Consider the following 19750-nt stretch of genomic DNA (forward strand, 5'->3'; position numbering starts at 1 on the left):
TTTTCAAAAAAATCGATTTCTTTTAAAACTTTATTATAAGGAGTATTTATCGTTCTGAATCTAAATCTGGCATTTAAATATCGCTTAGTCGTCTTTATGACCTTTGATTAAGCTGTTAATGAGGTGAAACTAGAAATGATATTTGATACTCTTCATCATCATTACTGGGTATGTTTCAATATCTTAGAGTATTATGACATAATTTCCAAGATTATATCCAGTTTAGAAGTGTTTGAATATGTTATGTTTCAATTTTAAAAGCAAAAGCATTTTGAGCTAAAATATAGGCTGAACTATTACCTTCAATTTTTTTTATTTTTCTCAAAAAGTCGATTTCATGTAAAATCTCATAATATGGAGTATATCTCTAGTTGAATTGAAATCTGGCGTTCAAATATCGTTAGGTCGTCTTTTTGACCTTTCATTAAGCTGTTAAATGAGGTGAAATTTAAGATATTATTTGATCACTTGCATCGTCTTTACTGGGTATGTGTCAATATCTCAGAGCATTATGATATATTTCCCATGATTATTTGAAGTAGAGAAGTGTTTGTATAAGTTATATTTCAATTTTGAAAGAAAAAGTTTTTTGAGCTAAAATATTCCCTGAACTATTACCTTGAATTTTTTCTATTTTTCTCAAAAAAATCGATTTCTTTTAGAACCGTATTATAAGGAGTATTTATCGTGTTGATTTTAAATCTGGCGTTTAAATATCGTTTGGTCGTCTTTATGACCTTTGATTAAGCTGTTAATGAGGTGAAACTAGAAATAATATCTATGCTTTTCACCTTCATTACTGGGTTTGTATCAGTATCTTAGAGTATTTTGACTTACTTTCCAAGATTATATCTGGTATAGAAGTGTTTGAATATGTTATGTTTCAATTTTGAAGGCAAAAGTATTTTGAGCTAAAATATTCCCTGAACTATTATCTTGAATTTTTTCTATTTTTCTCAAAAAAATCGATTTCTTTTAAACCTTATTATATGGAGTATTTATCGTGCTGAATCCTCTGGGATACTGATACAAACCCAGTAAAGACGATGCAAGTGATCAAATAATATCTTATATTTCACCTCATTTATCAGCTTAATGAAAGGTCAAATAGAAGACCTAACGATATTTGAACGCCAGATTTGAATTCACCTAAAAAAATACTTCATATTATGAGATGTTAAGTGACATCGACTTTTTGAGAAAAAAAAAAAAAAAAATGAAGGTAATAGTTCACCCTATATTTTAACTCAAAATACTTTTGCTTTCAAAGTTGAAACATAACATATTCAAACACTTCTATACTGGAAATAATCTTTGAAATTATGTCATAATACTCTAAGATACTGATACATACCCTGTAATGAAGGTGAAAAGTATAAATATTATTTCTAGTTTCACCTCATTAACAGCTTAATCAAAGGTCATAAAGACGACCAAGCGATACTTAGATGCCAAATTTAGATTCAGCACGATAAATACTCATTACAATCAGGTTTTAAAAGAAATCAATTTTTTTTTGTGAAAAACACAAAAATTGAAGGTAATAGTTCAGGGAATATTTTAGCTCAAAAAACTTTTTCTTTCAAAACTAATATATAGCATATTCAAACACTTTTCTACTTGAAATAATCATAGAAAATATATCATAATGTCAATCCTCGAGTCTTTCTAGTGTTAGCCACCAGATGGCAGCAGGATGATGGTGACCTCGTTTCGCTTAGTTCGCTCACCATTTGTAGGTAATGAGTTGTAATTTGACCTAAGTTTATGGTTGATTTGCATAATTGTTTAACATGAAGTTGTTCCCTGTGATAAACTGTAGCAGGAGAGTAAAGGTATTTATATATATTGTCACCTTGTACCGACAGCACAACTAACACACTCATGTATTTAGACTATATATATAATGCCAATGCTATTGGTCACTTCCCATCCTTGAGTAAGAACATTTTGGTCATCCTAAAGACAGCTAAAACCAAATTACCTTTTAAAGCCTCCTGGATCATGTCATCTCAGGGGAAAACATCACTTCTCAACACTACAGATGATGATGATGACTTGGACAGGTCGTATGTGACGGTATAGGGAGATGGATTGTGCATGTTGGTCACTTTTTTTGGTTACTTGTGCATGTTGGTCACTGTTTATTGGTTATCTCAGACTATTATAATTATCTCGAAGTTCACCACTCATTGTGCATGTTGGTCACTGTTTATTGGTTATTTGTGCATGTTGGTCACTGTTTATTGGTTATCTCAGACTATTATAATTATCTCGAAGTTCACCACTCATTGTGATTGAAATAAACTTATAAATGTACCATAAGTACCATAAGAATTTAGTTGTGCACCAGAGTAGTTTTGTATTGTTATTCTTGGAAAATTACATGAAATTTTTATCAGGAGGCTTCACATGTGTTCATTACAATTCATTTTTAGAGCTGGGACATAATGTAGAACCTAAGGCAAAAAAGTTATAAAAAGGGTAAATTTTCAGTTTAGGGGGAAGACTTTAGGAGAAATGCTTATCAGTGGTCTCCAAATAATCAGCAAAAGTGATTTAGATTAGGGCAGCATTGTTTTGAGCACTTTTTGCTTGCTATTTCTCATGTTAGCAAGGTAACACAGGAACAGACAGAGAAAGGCCTCGGTTACATCCATTCTCTAGCTGCCTTCGTCCTCAACCTAACATTACAGACCTTTCTGTGGTTGCCCTCAGCTGCTCCATATGCAGTGATTCAATCCACTGAGAGCATGCCACCCCTTCTTTACCACATTGCTCCATTTCACTCTATCCTTTGCATGATTTTTCACCTTCCTTCACATTCTGTTCCTGATTACTCGAAATCTTTTTCACCCCATCCTTGTATTGCCAGCTTAGTCTCCCTTTTCTTCTTGTCCCCTTCACTATCGACACATATCCTCAATGTTATCCTCTACTCATTCATTCAATACAGCCGAACTATTTCAGCACACCCTCTACAGCTCTCTTAACCTCATTTTTATTACCACACCTGTCTCCTATACTTTCATTACTTAATCAAGCCATCTTACACCACATTTTGTCCTCAGACATTTCACTTTTAACTTATCTACCCTAATCCACACATCGTCATTTATATCCTATACCTCATATCCATACATCATTGGGACTACTATACTTTCAAACTTACCCATTTTTGCTCTCTCAGATAATGATCTATCTTTCCACACAATCCTCAATGCTCCCAGAACCTTCACCCTTCATCCACCCTTTTACTTCCATAGTTCCAATCACTGCCATGTCCACTCTTAGTTATCAAAAGCACTTCACTTCGTCCAAGTTTTCTCCGTTCAAATTCACACCAAAGCTAACCTGTCCATTCCAGCTTCCTTCCTTTCCACAATCTCCCATACTCCTCACCTTTACTTCCATCTTCCTCCCTTCCCACACTTTCAAACAGACACCAACTTCTGCAGGGAGGTGCATTTGATTTTCAGTAGTTTAACATTTGTCTGTTACTTTTTTCCATTTTTGATAGATGAAAACAGTGTTCCATATCACATTCCCATGGTCTAAGTCACTTCAGTTAAATAGAGAAAAGCCAGTGATATATTTTCTTTCAAATACATTACCTGTTTCTGATGTCTCTCTAAAATGGAATTTTACCCAAAACCCATGAAATTACATCACAGTCCCTGCCCAGCATAAATTTGTAGTAAAGTAACTAAACTCAGTGTACCCTAAACTAGGAGTAATGCACCAAACCGAACATAACTAAACTACACAATTTTAACCTGTACAGTTTTAATCTTCATTTTCATCACTGAATTTTTTGGGGATAGAAGGCCATTTTGTATACATTTCATTAATTTTTTTTTCAGTTTCAAAATACTTTCTTGTGTAAGAGTTTTTTACACTCACAGTAGATAAAAAAGCTTAAGAGAAGCTCTTATAATGGGAGAACTGAATAAATTTGCAATACTGAATAATCTATTTTAGCAGAGATGTCTCACATATAAAACTTACATATATTTCTATCGAGGATGTAAGGCATGTGTACGTGTAGGAAGAGAGGAAAGTGATTGGTTCTCAGTGAATGTAGGTTTGTGGCAGGGGTGTGTGATGTCTCCATGGTTGTTTAATTTGTTAATGGATGGGGTGTTAGGGAGGTGAATGCAAGAGTTTTGGAAAGAGGGGCAAGTATGCAGTCTGTTGGGGATGGAGAGCTTGGGAAGTGAGTCAGTTGTTGTTCGCTGATGATACAGCGCTGGTGGCTGATTCATGTGAGAAACTGCATGGGTATATATGTCTGTGTCTGTGTGGTGATATATATGTGTACATTGAGATGTATAGGTATGTATATTTGCGTGTGTGGGCGTGTGTGTGTGTACATTGTGTATGGGGGTGGGTTGGGCCATTTCTTTCGTCTGTTTCCTTGCACTACCTCGCAAACGCGGGAGACAGCGACAAAGGAAAAAAAAAAAAAATATATATATATATATTTAGAGTGGGTTGTCAGAAATAAAGGTTAAACTATATGTAACATGGCCGTACTGTCTAGCTGTACTGATAACTGACATATCCTAAAATTTAACAGAATCTCATCTATCAAGCTAATCCTTCCCCTCCTTTATCTTCCCTTTCCCTTCTCGGTACTGAGCTTCCCTATTAACAATCCTTGTTAGAGTTAAGTTCATATGTGACTCTCTCCACAACAATGTGGCTGGTTATTTCTGACAACCCACTCTAATTTTTTTTGGAATGTAGTATTTCACTTCATATATTGTAATTCATAAGCATACTAATTTATCCACTGTAGTGTATTTTTTAGAGTATTTTTATCGTGAGTTGCTGTGTGGTCTCCTCACATTGCAAAAACACATAATAAAAGTCTTGATTTTCATACTTTTTCAGCTAATTTTGTAATTTTTTTATTTTTTTTTTGGCAATCTGACATTATGAATATAGAAATATTTATTTATTTTGCTTTGTCGCTGTCTCCCGCGTTTGCGAGGTAGCGCAAGGAAACAGACGAAAGAAATGGCCCAACCTACCCCCATATACATGTATAGACATGCATGTCCACACACGCAGATATACATACCCATACATCTCAGTGTACACATATATATACACACGCAGACACATACATATATACACATGCACACAATTCACACTGTCTGCCTTTATCCATTCCCATCACCACCTCGCCACACATGGAATAACATCCCCCTCCCCCCTCTTGTGTGTGAGGTAGCGCTAGGAAAAGACAACAAAGGCCCCATTCGTTCACACTCAGTCTCTAGCTGTCATGCAATAATGCCCGAAACCACATCTCCCTTTCCACATCCAGGCCCCACAGAACTTTCCATGGTTTACCCCAGACGCTTCACATGCCCTGATTCAATCCATTGACAGCACGTTGACCCCGGTATAACACATCGATCCAATTCACTCTATTCCTTGCCCACCTTTCACCCTCCAGCATGTTCAGGCTCCGATCACTCAAAATCTTTTTCACTCCATCTTTCCACCTCCAATTTAGTCTCCCACTTCTCCTCGTTCCCTCCACCTCCGACACATATATCCTCTTGGTCAATCTTTCCTCACTCATTCTCTCCATGTGACCAAACCATTTCAAAACACCCTCTTCTGCTCTCTCAACCACGCTCTTTTTATTTCCACACATCTCTCCTACCCTTACATTACTTACTCGATCAAACCACCTCACACCACACATTGTCCTCAAACATCTCATTTCCAGCACATCCACCCTCCTGCGCACAACTCTATCCATAGCCCACGCCTCGCAACCATACAACATTGTTGGAACCACTATTCCTTCAAACATACCCATTTTTGCTTTCCGAGATAATGTTCTCGACTTCCACACATTCTTCAAGGCTCCCAGGATTTTCGCCCCCTCCTCCACCCTATGATTCACTTCCGCTTCCATGGATCCATCCGCTGCCAGATCCACTCCCAGATATCTAAAACACTTTACTTCCTCCAGTTTTTCTCCATTCAAACTTACCTCCCAATTGACTTGACCCTCAACCCTACTGTACCTAATAACCTTGCTCTTATTCACATTTACTCTTAACTTTCTTCTTTCACACACTACCAAACTCAGTCACCAGCTTCTGCAGTTTCTCACATGAATCAGCCACCAGCGCTGTATCATCAGCGAACAACAACTGACTCACTTCCCAAGCTCTCTCATCCACAACAGACTTCATACTTGCCCCTCTTTCCAAAACTCTTGCATTCACCTCCCTAACAACCCCATCCATAAACAAATTAAACAACCATGGAGACATCACACACCCCTGCCGCAAACCTACATTCACTGAGAACCAATCACTTTCCTCTCTTCCTACACGTACACATGCCTTACATCCTCGATAAAAACTTTTCACTGCTTCTAACAACTTGCCTCCCACACCATATATTCTTAATACCTTCCACAGAGCATCTCTATCAACTCTATCATATGCCTTCTCCAGATCCATAAATGCTACATACAAATCCATTTGCTTTTCTAAGTATTTCTCACATACATTCTTCAAAGCAAACACCTGATCCACACATCCTCTACCACTTCTGAAACCACACTGCTCTTCCCCAATCTGATGCTCTGTACATGCCTTCACCCTCTCAATCAATACCCTCCGATATAATTTACCAGGAATACTCAACAAACTTATACCTCTGTAATTGAGCACTCACTCTTATCCCCTTTGCCTTTGTACAGTGGCACTATGCACGCATTCCGCCAATCCTCAGGCACCTCACCATGAGTCATACATACATTAAATAACCTTACCAACCAGTCAACAATACAGTCATCCCCTTTTTTAATAAATTCCACTGCAATACCATCCAAACCTGCTGCCTTGCCGGCTTTCATCTTCTGCAAAGCTTTTACTACCTCTTCTCTGTTTACCAAATCATTTTCCCTAACCCTCTCACTTTGCACACCACCTCGACCAAAACACCCTATATCTGCCACTCTATCATCAAACACATTCAACAAACCTTCAAAATACTCACTCCATCTCCTTCTCACATCACCACTACTCGTTATCACCTCCCCATTAGCGCCCTTCACTGAAGTTCCCATTTGCTCCCTTGTCTTACGCACTTTATTTACCTCCTTCCAGAACATCTTTTTTTTTTTTTTTTTCTATACTTTGTCGCTGTCTCCCGCGTTTGCGAGGTAGCGCAAGGAAACAGACGAAAGAAATGGCCCAACCCCCCCCCCATACACATGTATATACATACGTCCACACACGCAAATATACATACCTACACAGCTTTCCATGGTTTACCCCAGACGCTTCACATGCCTTGATTCAATCCACTGACAGCACGTCAACCCCGGTATACCACATCGCTCCAATTCACTCTATTCCTTGCCCTCCTTTCACCCTCCTGCATGTTCAGGCCCCGATCACACAAAATCTTTTTCACTCCATCTTTCCACCTCCAATTTGGTCTCCCTCTTCTCCTTGCTCCCTCCACCTCCGACACATATATCCTCTTGGTCAATCTTTCCTCACTCATCCTCTCCATGTGCCCAAACCACTTCAAAACACCCTCTTCTGCTCTCTCAACCACGCTCTTTTTATTTCCACACATCTCTCTTACCCTTACGTTACTCACTCGATCAAACCACCTCACACCACACATTGTCCTCAAACATCTCATTTCCAGCACATCCATCCTCCTGCGCACAACTCTATCCATAGCCCACGCCTCGCAACCATACAACATTGTTGGAACCACTATTCCTTCAAACATACCCATTTTTGCTTTCCGAGATAATGTTCTCGACTTCCACACGTTCTTCAAGGCCCCAGAATTTTCGCCCCCTCCCCCACCCTATGATCCACTTCCGCTTCCATGGTTCCATCCGCTGCGAGATCCACTCCCAGATATCTAAAACACTTCACTTCCTCCAGTTTTTCTCCATTCAAACTCACCTCCCAATTGACTTGACCCTCAACCCTACTGTACCTAATAACCCTGCTCTTATTCACATTTACTCTTAACTTTCTTCTTCCACACACTTTACCAAACTCAGTCACCAGCTTCTGCAGTTTCTCACATGAATCAGCCACCAGCGCTGTATCATCAGAGAACAACAACTGACTCACTTCCCAAGCTCTCTCATCCCCAACAGACTTCATACTTGCCCCTCTTTCCAAAACTCTTGCATTTACCTCCCTAACAACCCCATCCATAAACAAATTAAACATCTTTTTATTCTCCCTAAAATTTAATGATACTCTCTCACCCCAACTCTCATTTGCCCTCTTTTTCACCTCTTGCACCTTTCTCTTGACCTCCTGTCTCTTTCTTTTATACATCTCCCACTCAGTTTCATTTTTTCCCTGCAAAAATCGTTCAAATGCCTCTCTCTTCTCTTTCACTAATACTCTTACTTCTTCATCCCACCACTCACTACCCTTTCTAATCAACCCACCTCCCACTCTTATATATATATATATATATATATATATATATATATATATATATATATATATATATATATATATATATATATATATTTCTTTCTTTCATACTATTTGCCATTTCCTGCATTAGCGAGGTAGCGTTAAGAACAGAGGACAATATATATATATATATATATATATATATATATATATATATATATATATATATATAATATATATATATATATATATATATATATTCCCTGGGGATAGGGGAGAAAGAATACTTCCCACGTATTCCCTGCGTGTCGTAGAAGGCGACTAAAAGGGAAGGGAGCGGGGGGCTGGAAATCCTCCCCTCTCGTTTTTTTTTTTAATTTTCCAAAAGAAGGAACAGAGAAGAGGGCCAGGTGAGGATATTCCCTCAAAGGCCCAGTCCTCTGTTCTTAACGCTACCTCGCTATCGCGGGAAATGGCGAATAGTATGAAAAAAAAATAAAAAATATATATATATATATATATATATATATATATATATATATATATATATATATATATATATATATATATATATATATATTGGAAAGGATCACAATTTTGCGCGTGATCACATGTTTACCAAATGGCGTCCTAGCTTCGTCTATTCGATGTATATCAACTGACTGTTATATTTCTCTCTTGTGTCTCCCCTGATGATGTGATTATTACACAGTTATGTGGAACTGACCAAGTTCTTTGAGAGCAATGACAGGGAGAGGGAAGTCTATATAAGAGTATGGACCAGTGCTACAGAAAGCTCTGTGAAATCTACTTTGAATGGGTCAGAACATAGATACCTCTGATGGCCAGTAGAGGAAGAGGAACAAATTGAAGTGAGATATGGTTCAAGAAGAAATATAAAGTGAGAGGGCTCAGGAATGTTCTGTGGAGGAGGTATATATAAGCCACTGTAGCCTGCCAGCATGAGAAAGCTACAGGAAAGCAAATGTGAGTACTGAAAAAAGGAGCGGAGAGATTTTGAAAAAAGGATTGTGGATAAAGAAAAAGGCCATTCACAGGTTTTACAGAAAATTTTGAGGAATAAATCCTCTCAAAAAGCAGGTAATCAGAATAAGGGATTCAGGTGAAAGAGTTTTTAAGGATTATGCAGAAATATAAGAGAGCTAAATGATAAGTTTAAAAGTGTTTTCACTGTGGAGGACAATAATGCTTCAACATTACCAAGGTTGGAGGAGGATAAAGTCTTAGAATGTATAGTAATTGTCAAAAACTACAAAATTAAGCTAAGCCCATGGTCATGAGGAAGTCTCCTCATATGTGCTGAAAGAATGCGCAGAGGTACTTGCTAGACTCGTAGGTATTGTTCGATAAGTCATTTGTGGAAGGGGTAATTCCACAGATGTGGAAGAAAGTTTATAGTAGCTTTTGTTAAGATTTTAAGGTCTTCACCACACTTTTACCATAAATTGTACAAACGATCATCTAAGAAAGATTCATATTGAAATTTGGTGAAAAAATGTGTTTTCATTGTAAATTGTTATTGTTCTTTATGAGGATAAAATCATAAAACCAAGTTTTTAATGTTCTTTATCCCCTTTCTCCACAGAGCAAAAAGTGCTCCACAGGAGGAAGGAAGGGGTCGTCCGTGATACAAGACATAAAAAACACACACATACTCTGCGTCTGGAAGGCGGGCACAGCACAGGCGGCTGATTTGGGTGCTCCAGCCCTGAATCTTTCAAAGAGCTGTGCTGCCCACGTAGTAAAGACGGACGAATGATTGCCGAGCAGGGCAGGAGGGTTGTGTGCTAAGTATACTATAGGACTAGAAAACACAGAATTTGCTTCTGATAGCATTTTATTACACACCTATATTAGCATTTAAATAAATAATTGATCTATTATAGAACTATAGCATATCAAGATTTCTCATTCTAACAACTATGGTTTTAGGACGGAATATATAATGCCAATACAGACACTTGTCAGTACTCTGTATCAACAACTTTGCACTGGCATCATAATTTGTGTACCTGTACATTATGATTACCAGTAATTTTTCCTACTATCTACACCATATAAACATTAAGACTTGAATAGTTGTCTACTCTTGAGACAAATTATCAAGCCATTTATAAAAATTTATTTCTCACTGTTTACATCAGCAATAAGTAACTGACAGTGGAGCGTGATATCTTTCACAGATGCAGGTGGTATGAACAGTTGTAAAGCAAAGATGTATTTATACTTGTGTGAGTGGCATGAACGATCATGAGTCACTATCTTGTTTATATGCAAGTGAAATGAAGCAGCATGAAACATTTTCAAGAGATGCTGGTGAAATGCATGACCAGAAACTACTGATGTCAGTTATGGATGCAGGTGATTGAAGTTCATTTACCAATAATATGTACCAAAAGGAATCTAGACAAACCCATCTACATCTATGAAAGCATCAAAATCCAATGCATTTACAACATTTCTAGACAGCACTAACAAACTTTATTAAGAACCAGCCTTTTAGTAATTCCTTCAAGGAGTGCTGCATGGCATGTTAAAAAATATGAATTACGCTGTTGGTAGTATCTACCAACAAATTCCAATGTTCTGTATTAAAACCAAAGATACTGCCATTATTTGCCCTGAAATTTACAAATAGAGGCAGCATTCCTGTTTTAATGTGTGGAACATTTTCAGAATAGTCACCTATATTTTTTATGTTGCAGATTTCTAATTCGTATGTAGGAAGACTCCTAACAAATACAAAGCTACATGATTTATTTTTTGTAAAGATACTGTAATGAAAATTGAAAAAAATAAATGTGCTTTGTTTAGTTGAATATGTAGCTCAGAAATCTGAAAACAAACATTTTCATATGAACTGTATTCTGGAACAAATGTTTACTTATGATAGTATCACTTTTATACCATAGACAGTTAGTAGGTACAAGGTGTTTAGATGTCCATCCATGTGTGTGTCATAGCGCTCAACAGAGGAACATCATTAATTCAGTGGTGTGTCCACCAACAGTAGGTCAAAACACTGATGCAAAGAACATGTACACAAAGACGTGCATTCTACTGGCGTTGGTTGGAAACTTCACCCAGAATTCACACTTTGTGTATTGAATATTTGTGCAATAACTGTTCTCTTTGCACTTGTTTTAACTATAAATTGATAACTCTCAAGCCAAGGTCTTCTTTTCAAATATTCATCTGCTTTAAATTCATATTTGTCAGAGTTCTTTTTGTAAATCTAGTAGTTCTCACATAGAGGTGTTATCAGACTGCCTGCATGTGGTCACTCTACAGTTGAAAAGTTGCCTTTGGCAAAGTTGTATCACTGTCAGTGGATGGAAAGGAATTCAATCTTGTCAATAATCTTATTGGTCCAAAGGAGTCAGGTATTTCCCCCATACTGGATGTATTGCAGCCTTGAAGCTGCAGGAGCTCTATAAATGAAGTACCAATGCAAGATGTTATTAAAGTTTTCATTATTTATATGTCATAATTGTGCGAGATTGACACGTTAAAAAAAAAATACATAGGTCTATTATCCATATGATAGCCTACTGTTTCTGTACACGGAGGGTGTTCTACATTTATGGAACCACATCTCTTGAACTTTCTATACTGCTTTAGGAGATGGGCCCCACGAGTTTGAAACTCTCCACATACAGTACAAATAGACAGCTACGAGATATGTTCAATGTAGAATGTTTATTTTTTAACTTAATATTGGTGTTAGTCTCAAATAAAAAGTATGAGTACATCTTTCATGAGTACTCTTCGTCAAATATTGGTAAGAACTCAATGAAGTAATTTTGAGTCGTCAGGGAATCTTACCTCTCCATATAGGAATGATTATTTTCAAAGAGGAGGCATATAAGTGTGTACAATAGAGACAACACTTGTTCATGGGTTCACAGTGCCTGTGCAGGCTAAAACGAAGAAATTTAATGCTATTAATTTCTTGCATTAGTAAAGAGAGTTGGCAACATTTTAGTGTACATCAGATTATCCTTCACATGATTGAAGATCATATGTGCCAAAAGTTAATCAAATTCTTACATACAAACAGTACGAGCAACTGAAATTCTTTAGAACTGTCTGCACTTTTATTGCAACATTAGCTTGGATAGTTGTGTTTAAATATCTGGAAAGTGTTTTCAATTATTGGCAAAGAGAAACACACTCCAAAAAATTTACATACAATTTCAAAAGATGGGGCCCCATGAGTGCAAAACTTCCTCCCGTTGTGAACAAGTATGCCTTTTTTATAATTTTTAATTGTGACTAGCATCAATATTGTAGAAAAAAAATATATAAATTGGTACTTAGTGTGATTTATGACTTTTTCAAATTTGGTAAATCTAACACTAGATTGCATGTGTACATGATATAGACTGGAAAATCTCTCTCAAGGTCACAAAATGCAGGTACCTCTTGATTTACATGATAGTAATGTTCTTGAAAATGATCACGTAAACTACATTAATCAAATAACGAATGTAAAGAAGATTTTTTTTTACAAGATAGCACCCAAATATTATAACAATGAAAAACTACAGTACTTATGTACCAAGATGTATAAAATTCAATATAAACTCAGTACAATGAATTCTATTTATGAAAACAGAAAATTAACTGAATTCAGGCATGGTCTAAGTTCTTCAGATAATTCTCTTCCAAAGTCATCCGTCACCCACGTTAAAATAACCATTCTTGTGTATACCTGCTGAGTGAATGCTAAGTCTTTTCATTATTATGTTTAAATAAGTGTAAGCAGTTAGCAACTGCTTTATGGTATGATCAACATCCAAAGTCTCCACCAAGTGTACAAAATTTGTTGCGTTTACAATACCTGAAAGAATGGAGATGATCGTGTCAAATTATTTGGGGAAGACTTTGCATGTCCTTACTTCCATGAAAGCTGACATGATAGAGCAAGAGGATGAAAGACAACTGAAATTATTTGATCAATTTGATAAAAATGAATCTTTACCCCTGTCATGAAGGCTAAGATACACTGGAATAACTATGTTTTGCATATCCATTTGAGATACTTTGTCTTAGTAAGGAAATGCATGACACAACTATGAGGGAATTAGAGGAGACTCTACAAGGTAATGTAAATATAAACTCTGGCAGCATACACTGTACCCAAGATGTAAATTAACAAAATCATTAATTTTTGTAGGATATGTTTGATGTATATGGTATGGACTCTAACAATATACTGTACATACAATATATAAAAGTTGAATTATCATAATGGAAATCTGGGTGGCTTATATCACAGACTCAGTAAATCACTTAAAATGGGTTTTTGAAATTTGAAAAGCATATTCTTCCCACAAGAAGTCCAGTGTGCATCATAATGAGAGATCTTCAACTGGAATGGCAGAGCCCAGTTACCCATTATCTTACAGGTTTATTTACAAATCTTTGTGCCTCTACAAGCATAATACTTCTGGTTAAATCTAACCCACTGCAACTCCTCATATTGATATCCCTTGAGCCACCATCTTGGAGAATATGTGGCTAACATGGAGGAAGAAGTTTTCAATTGGCTCTGATGAAAAGTGTCACTGATGGGTATACTGGGGTCAACATGCTGTCAGTGGACTGAAACAGGGCACGTGAAACGTCTGGGGTAAACCATGGAAAGGTCTGTGGGGCATGGATTTGGATAGGGAGCTGTGGTTTCTGTGCATTACACAGGACAACTAGAGAGTGAGTGAGAACAAATGTGGCCTGTTTTGTCTGTTTTCCTGGCTTTACCTTGCTGAAGCAGGAGGCAACGATGCTTCCTGTGGGATGGGGTGGCGCTGGGAATGGATTGAAGGCAAGCGAGTGAGAATATGTACATATGAGCATGTATATGTATATATGTTGATATGTGTAAGTATATGTAAGAGTATGGGCAGTTTTGTATGTATATATGTGTATATGAATGGATGGGTCATTCTTCATATGTTTCCTGGCACTACCTACTGATGTGGGAAACAGCAAACAAGTATAATGATGAAAAAATCAACAACAAAGAGGGCCACAAGGATGTAGGTACAGTTATCTATAACACTTCATTTCCTGCAATTTCTCTCCTCTCAAACTCACATCCTTCTACCTCGCTAAACCATGCTTTCATTCCCATTAACTCTAAACTCCTTTCCCACACACTTCCATACTCAGTCATCAACTTGTGTAGTTTCTCAATTGAATCTGCCACCAGCGTTGTGCCATCAGCATGACACAACTGACTCTTTTCCCATGCCCCCTCATCCTCTACAGACTGCATACTCACCCCTCTCTCCAAGATTCTTGCATTTACCTTCCTCACCACCCCATCCATAAACAAATTAAACAGCCATGGTGACATCACACGCCCCTGTTGTAGATCAACCTTCACTTGGAACCATTCACTTTCCTCTCTTCCTACCCATACATTTTTATAATTTTTTTTACACTGGAGGATCCAGTCAAGGAAAAAAGTCCACATCATGGCCGGGCTTTAATAGAGGATTATGAAATGGAAAAAGAAGAGACAAAGGAAAGTATTTAAGAATTTTGGAGAAAGTGAGGAACCTGTCTTTTAAATTGTGCCAGGTCATGATTATTGGGAAACATGAAGGATAGTAGAGAGTTACAAAGCTTCGAAGTGTAGGGAATGAAACAGTTATCAAAACAGACTTCCCTTGTGTTGCCAACACCGACACAATAATCATGTAATGCAGCAACTTGCCGAGTAATGCACAGTCTAGCTAGTGGTGGGGGTACACAAGCCTTGATAAAATGTTCTCACTGTTTCTGGTTGCTTTCCTCCACACAATACATTCTTAATACTTATCACAAGGCATCTCTATCAACCCTATCATATGCTTTCTCTAGATCCATAAGTACCAAACACAAATCCTGTTTCTCTAAGTATAACTCACACATTCTTTAAAGCAGACAACTGATCCACACATCCTCTAACACGTCTCAAACCACACAGTTCCTCCCCAATCCGATACTCTGTACATACTTCACCCTCCCAATCACTACTCTTCCATATAGCTTTCCAGGTAGACTTAACAAACTGATACCTCTGCATTTTGAACACACCTTTATGCCCATTGCCTTTATAAAAAGGCACTGTACATGCATTCAACCAATCTTCAAAGTACCTCACCATGATCCAAACATACACTGAAAATCCTAACTAACCAATCAAAATATTCACCATTTCCCTTAGAGGAAAAGTACTTACTAGGCCCCCCTACTCTGTTCCTTCTTTAGGGAAAAGTAAAAACTGGAGGGGAGGATTTCCAGCCCCCAGCTCCCACCCCTTTTAGTTGTTTTCTGTGACACGTAGGGAATACATGGGAAGTAATCTTTCTCCCCTATCTCCACACATTTTTTTTTTTTTATTACTATTTTGCTTTGTCGCTGTCTCCCGCGTTAGCGAGGTAGCACAAGAAAACAGACGAAAGAATGGCCCAACCCACCCACATACACACGTATATACATACACGTCCACACACGCAAATATACATACCTATACATCTCAACGTATACCTGTATATACACACACAGACATATACATATATACACATGTACATGAATCATACTGTCTGTCTTTATTTGTTCCCATCGCCACCTCGCCACATGTGGAATAACAACCCCCTCATGTGTGCGAGGTAGCGCTATGAAAGACTACAAATGCCACATTCGTTCACACTCAGTCTCTAGCTGTCATGTAATAATGCACCGAAACCAGAGCTCCCTTTCCACATCCAGTCCCCACAGAACTTTCCATGGTTTACCCCAGACGCTTCACATGCCCTGGTTCAATCCATTGACAGCACGTCAACCCCAGTATACCACATCGTTCCAATTCACTCTACTCCTTGCACACCTTTCACCCTCCTGTATGTTCAGGCCCCGATCACTCAAAATCTTTCTCACTCCATCTTTCCACCTCCAATTTGGTCTCCCACTTCTCCTCGTTCCCTCCACCTCTGACAAATATATCCTCTTGGTCAATCTCTCCTCACTCATTCTCTCCATGTGACCAAACCATTTCAAAACACCCTCTTCTGCTCTCTCAACCACACTCTTTTTGTTACCACACATCTCTCTTACCCTTTTATTACTTACTCGATCAAACCACCTTACACCACATATTGTCCTCAAACATCTCATTTCCAGCACATCCACCCTCCTCCGCACAACTCTATCCATAGCCCACACCTCGCAACCATGCAACATTGTTGGGACCAGTATTCCTTCAAACATACCCATTTTTGCTTTCCGAGATAATGTTCTCAACTTCCACACATTCTTCAAGGCTCCCAGAACTTTCGCCCCCTCCCCCACCCTATCTATGATTCACTTCTGCTTCCATGGTTCCATCTGCTGCCAAATCCACTCCCAGATATCTAAAACACTTCACTTCCTCCAGTTTTTCTCCATTCAAACTTACCTCCCAATTGACTTGACCCTCAACCCTACTGTACCTAATGACCTTGCTCTTATTCACATTTACTCTCATCTTTCTTCTTCACACACTTTACCAAACTCAGTCACCAGCTTCTGCAGTTTCTCACATGAATCAGCCACCAGCGCTGTATCATCTGCGAACAACAACTGACTCACTTCCCAAGCTCTCTCATCCACAACAGACTGCATACTTGCCCCTCTTTCCAAAACTCTTGCATCCACCTCCCTAACAACCCCATCCATAAACAAATTAAACAACCATGGAGACATCACACACCCCTGCCACAAACCTACATTTACTGAGAACCAATCACTTTCCTCTCTTCCTACATATACACATGCCTTACATCCTCAATAAAAACTTTTCACTGCTTCTAACAACTTGCCTCCCCACACCATATATATATATATATATATATATATATATATATATATATATATTTATCCCTGGGGATAGGGGATTAAGAATACTTTCCACGTATTCCCTGCGTGTCGTAGAAGGCGACTAAAAGGGGAGGGAGTGGGGGGCTGGAAATCCTCCCCTCTCTTTTTTTTTTAATTTTCCAAAAGAAAGAACAAAGGGGGCCAGGTGAGGATATTCCCAAAAAGGCCCAATCCTCTGTTCTTAATGCTACCTCGCTAACGCGGGAAATGGCGAATAGTTTAAAAGAAAGAAAGAAATATATATATATATATTTTTTTTTTTTTTTTTTTTTTTTTTTTTTTATACTTTGTCGCTGTCTCCCGCGTTTGCGAGGTAGCGCAAGGAAACAGACGAAAGAAATGGCCCAACCCCCCCCCCCCCCCATACACATGTACATACACACGTCCAGACACGCAAATATACATACCTACACAGCTTTCCATGGTTTACCCCAGACGCTTCACATGCCTTGCTTCAATCCACTGACAGCACGTCAACCCCTGTATACCACATGACTCCAATTCACTCTATTTCTTGCCCTCCTTTCACCCTCCTGCATGTTCAGGCCCCGATCACACAAAATCTTTTTCACTCCATCTTTCCACCTCCAATTTGGTCTCCCTCTTCTCCTCGTTCCCTCCACCTCCGACACATATATCCTCTTGGTCAATCTCTCCTCACTCATTCTCTCCATGTGCCCAAACCATTTCAAAACACCCTCTTCTGCTCTCTCGACCACGCTCTTTTTATTTCCACACATCTCTCTCACCCTTACGTTACTTACTCGATCAAACCACCTCACACCACACATTGTCCTCAAACATCTCATTTCCAGCACATCCATCCTCCTGCGCACAACTCTATCCATAGCCCACGCCTCGCAACCATACAGCATTGTTGGAACCACTATTCCCTCAAACATACCCATTTTTGCTTTCCGAGATAATGTTCTCGACTTCCACACATTTTTCAATATATATATATATATATATATATATATATATATATATATATATATTATACCTGACTGCTGTTTCCTGCTTTATATAAAAGTTGTAGGTGCTTTGATCTAATAAGACAAACAGGTAAGAGAGGTGTGGTAATCAGAAGAGTGTGGCTGGGATAGCAAAAGAGGCTGTGCCTAAAGGGTTTGGACATACAGAGAGAGTAAGTGAGGATATATTGATAAAGTATTGGAGTGTCAGAAGTGGAGGGGAAAAAGAGAATGGGAGACCAAATTGGAGAACAGTAGATGGAGTTAAAAGGTTTTAAGTGGATCTGAATATGCAAGAGTGTAAAAGGTGTGCAGAGATAAAGTAAACTGGAATGATGTAGTATACAAGGGGTGACATACTGTCAATGGACACAATCAGGGCATGTGAAGTGGCAGGAGAAACCATGGAAAGGTCTGTGGATAAATGAAACATGAATAGAATTCTCTTACAGGGAGATGGGTGGGAAGGGGAGTAAATGGTAACAAGTAACTGGGCTCAAATATGCTGGTCAAGGGAAAGCACTTCTCATTATCACTTTCACTGCAAAATACTTCCTTAGGAAGAAAGTACAATATTATATATATTGTAGAACTCAATCACACATCCTAAAATAAAAAAAAAGCTTTATGGAAATTATACTGTAAACAGAATGCAAATTGATGGAAATCATGTGTAAAATTGAAGCAGTTTAGAAATGCTTTACATCAGGTTACATTATATCAAATAAGATTTGTATTTACATTAATTTCAACATTTAGCCATAAAATATTCTCTACTACTTCAAAAATTTGAAACTTCTACCCAACCTGTACATTAAAAACATAACATTTTGGAGGCACCATAGTTCAATCTTTTCTTACATTCGTACCATGAAATTCCAATTTTTCCCATTAAACCACAGTCTTAAAGCATCTGTATTTCCATAAAAACCTTGCTTAGTATCATTATTTCCCCTGGGACCATCACAAATGTTTTTGCTTTTCAGAGTTGTGCTTCACTCTTTGGTCTCGGGAGCCCTTTTTTTCTTTATCCATCCATTTACCACCTAATATTTTCCTCAGTTATATCTAACTTTTGTAAGTCTGCTACATTGTTTCTCTGTATGTCTCTCAGCTTCACTATGTATGTCATTGACTGAATTTTCTTTGGTTATGAAGAGGGACCTTTATCTACTTCACCATTTACATGAACATCCTACAATGTTTCAAGCAGAGAGTAGACAAGCTTAACTTCCCTACCTTCCAGTCAACAAAATGCTCTTGTGTACATAAATATAGAGATGCATTTTGGGAATGAAGTAATGGGTATAGCAACAGAAAAACAATGCTCAGTTCACATAGTCCTGGTGTAACGGGAACCTGAAGCATATTTAGTGCGAGCAGATTCTTGAATATTGCGACCCTGAA

At 38.1% G+C, this 19750-nt stretch overlaps 1 protein-coding gene and 1 long non-coding RNA gene across 3 annotated transcripts in view; one reads left to right on the forward strand and one right to left on the reverse strand.

Moving 5' to 3' along the window:
• LOC139756085 (uncharacterized) overlaps nucleotides 1-12772 on the forward strand; it is a 34216-nt gene extending 21444 nt beyond the window's left edge. The window contains exons 1-2 of one of the 2 annotated variants that reach the window (XR_011714258.1): nucleotides 1701-1835; nucleotides 10048-12772. This is a non-coding gene — a long non-coding RNA (uncharacterized lncRNA). Of the gene's footprint in view, nucleotides 1-1700; nucleotides 1836-10047 lie in introns of those variants that run through there. The other variant, XR_011714257.1, reaches the window with a different exon arrangement.
• Nucleotides 12773-19000: 6228 nt separating this feature from the next.
• Nucleotides 19001-19750, reverse strand: part of LOC139756084 (TOG array regulator of axonemal microtubules protein 1) — a 269423-nt gene continuing 268673 nt past the window's right edge. Inside the window, 1 exon segment of the mRNA XM_071675112.1 lies at nucleotides 19001-19745. Within this exon segment, the coding sequence (XP_071531213.1) occupies nucleotides 19677-19745 (69 nt within the window). The 3' untranslated portion in view covers nucleotides 19001-19676.

This window comes from Panulirus ornatus, chromosome 20, assembly GCF_036320965.1.
Source record: "Panulirus ornatus isolate Po-2019 chromosome 20, ASM3632096v1, whole genome shotgun sequence".
NCBI lineage: Eukaryota > Metazoa > Arthropoda > Malacostraca > Decapoda > Palinuridae > Panulirus > Panulirus ornatus.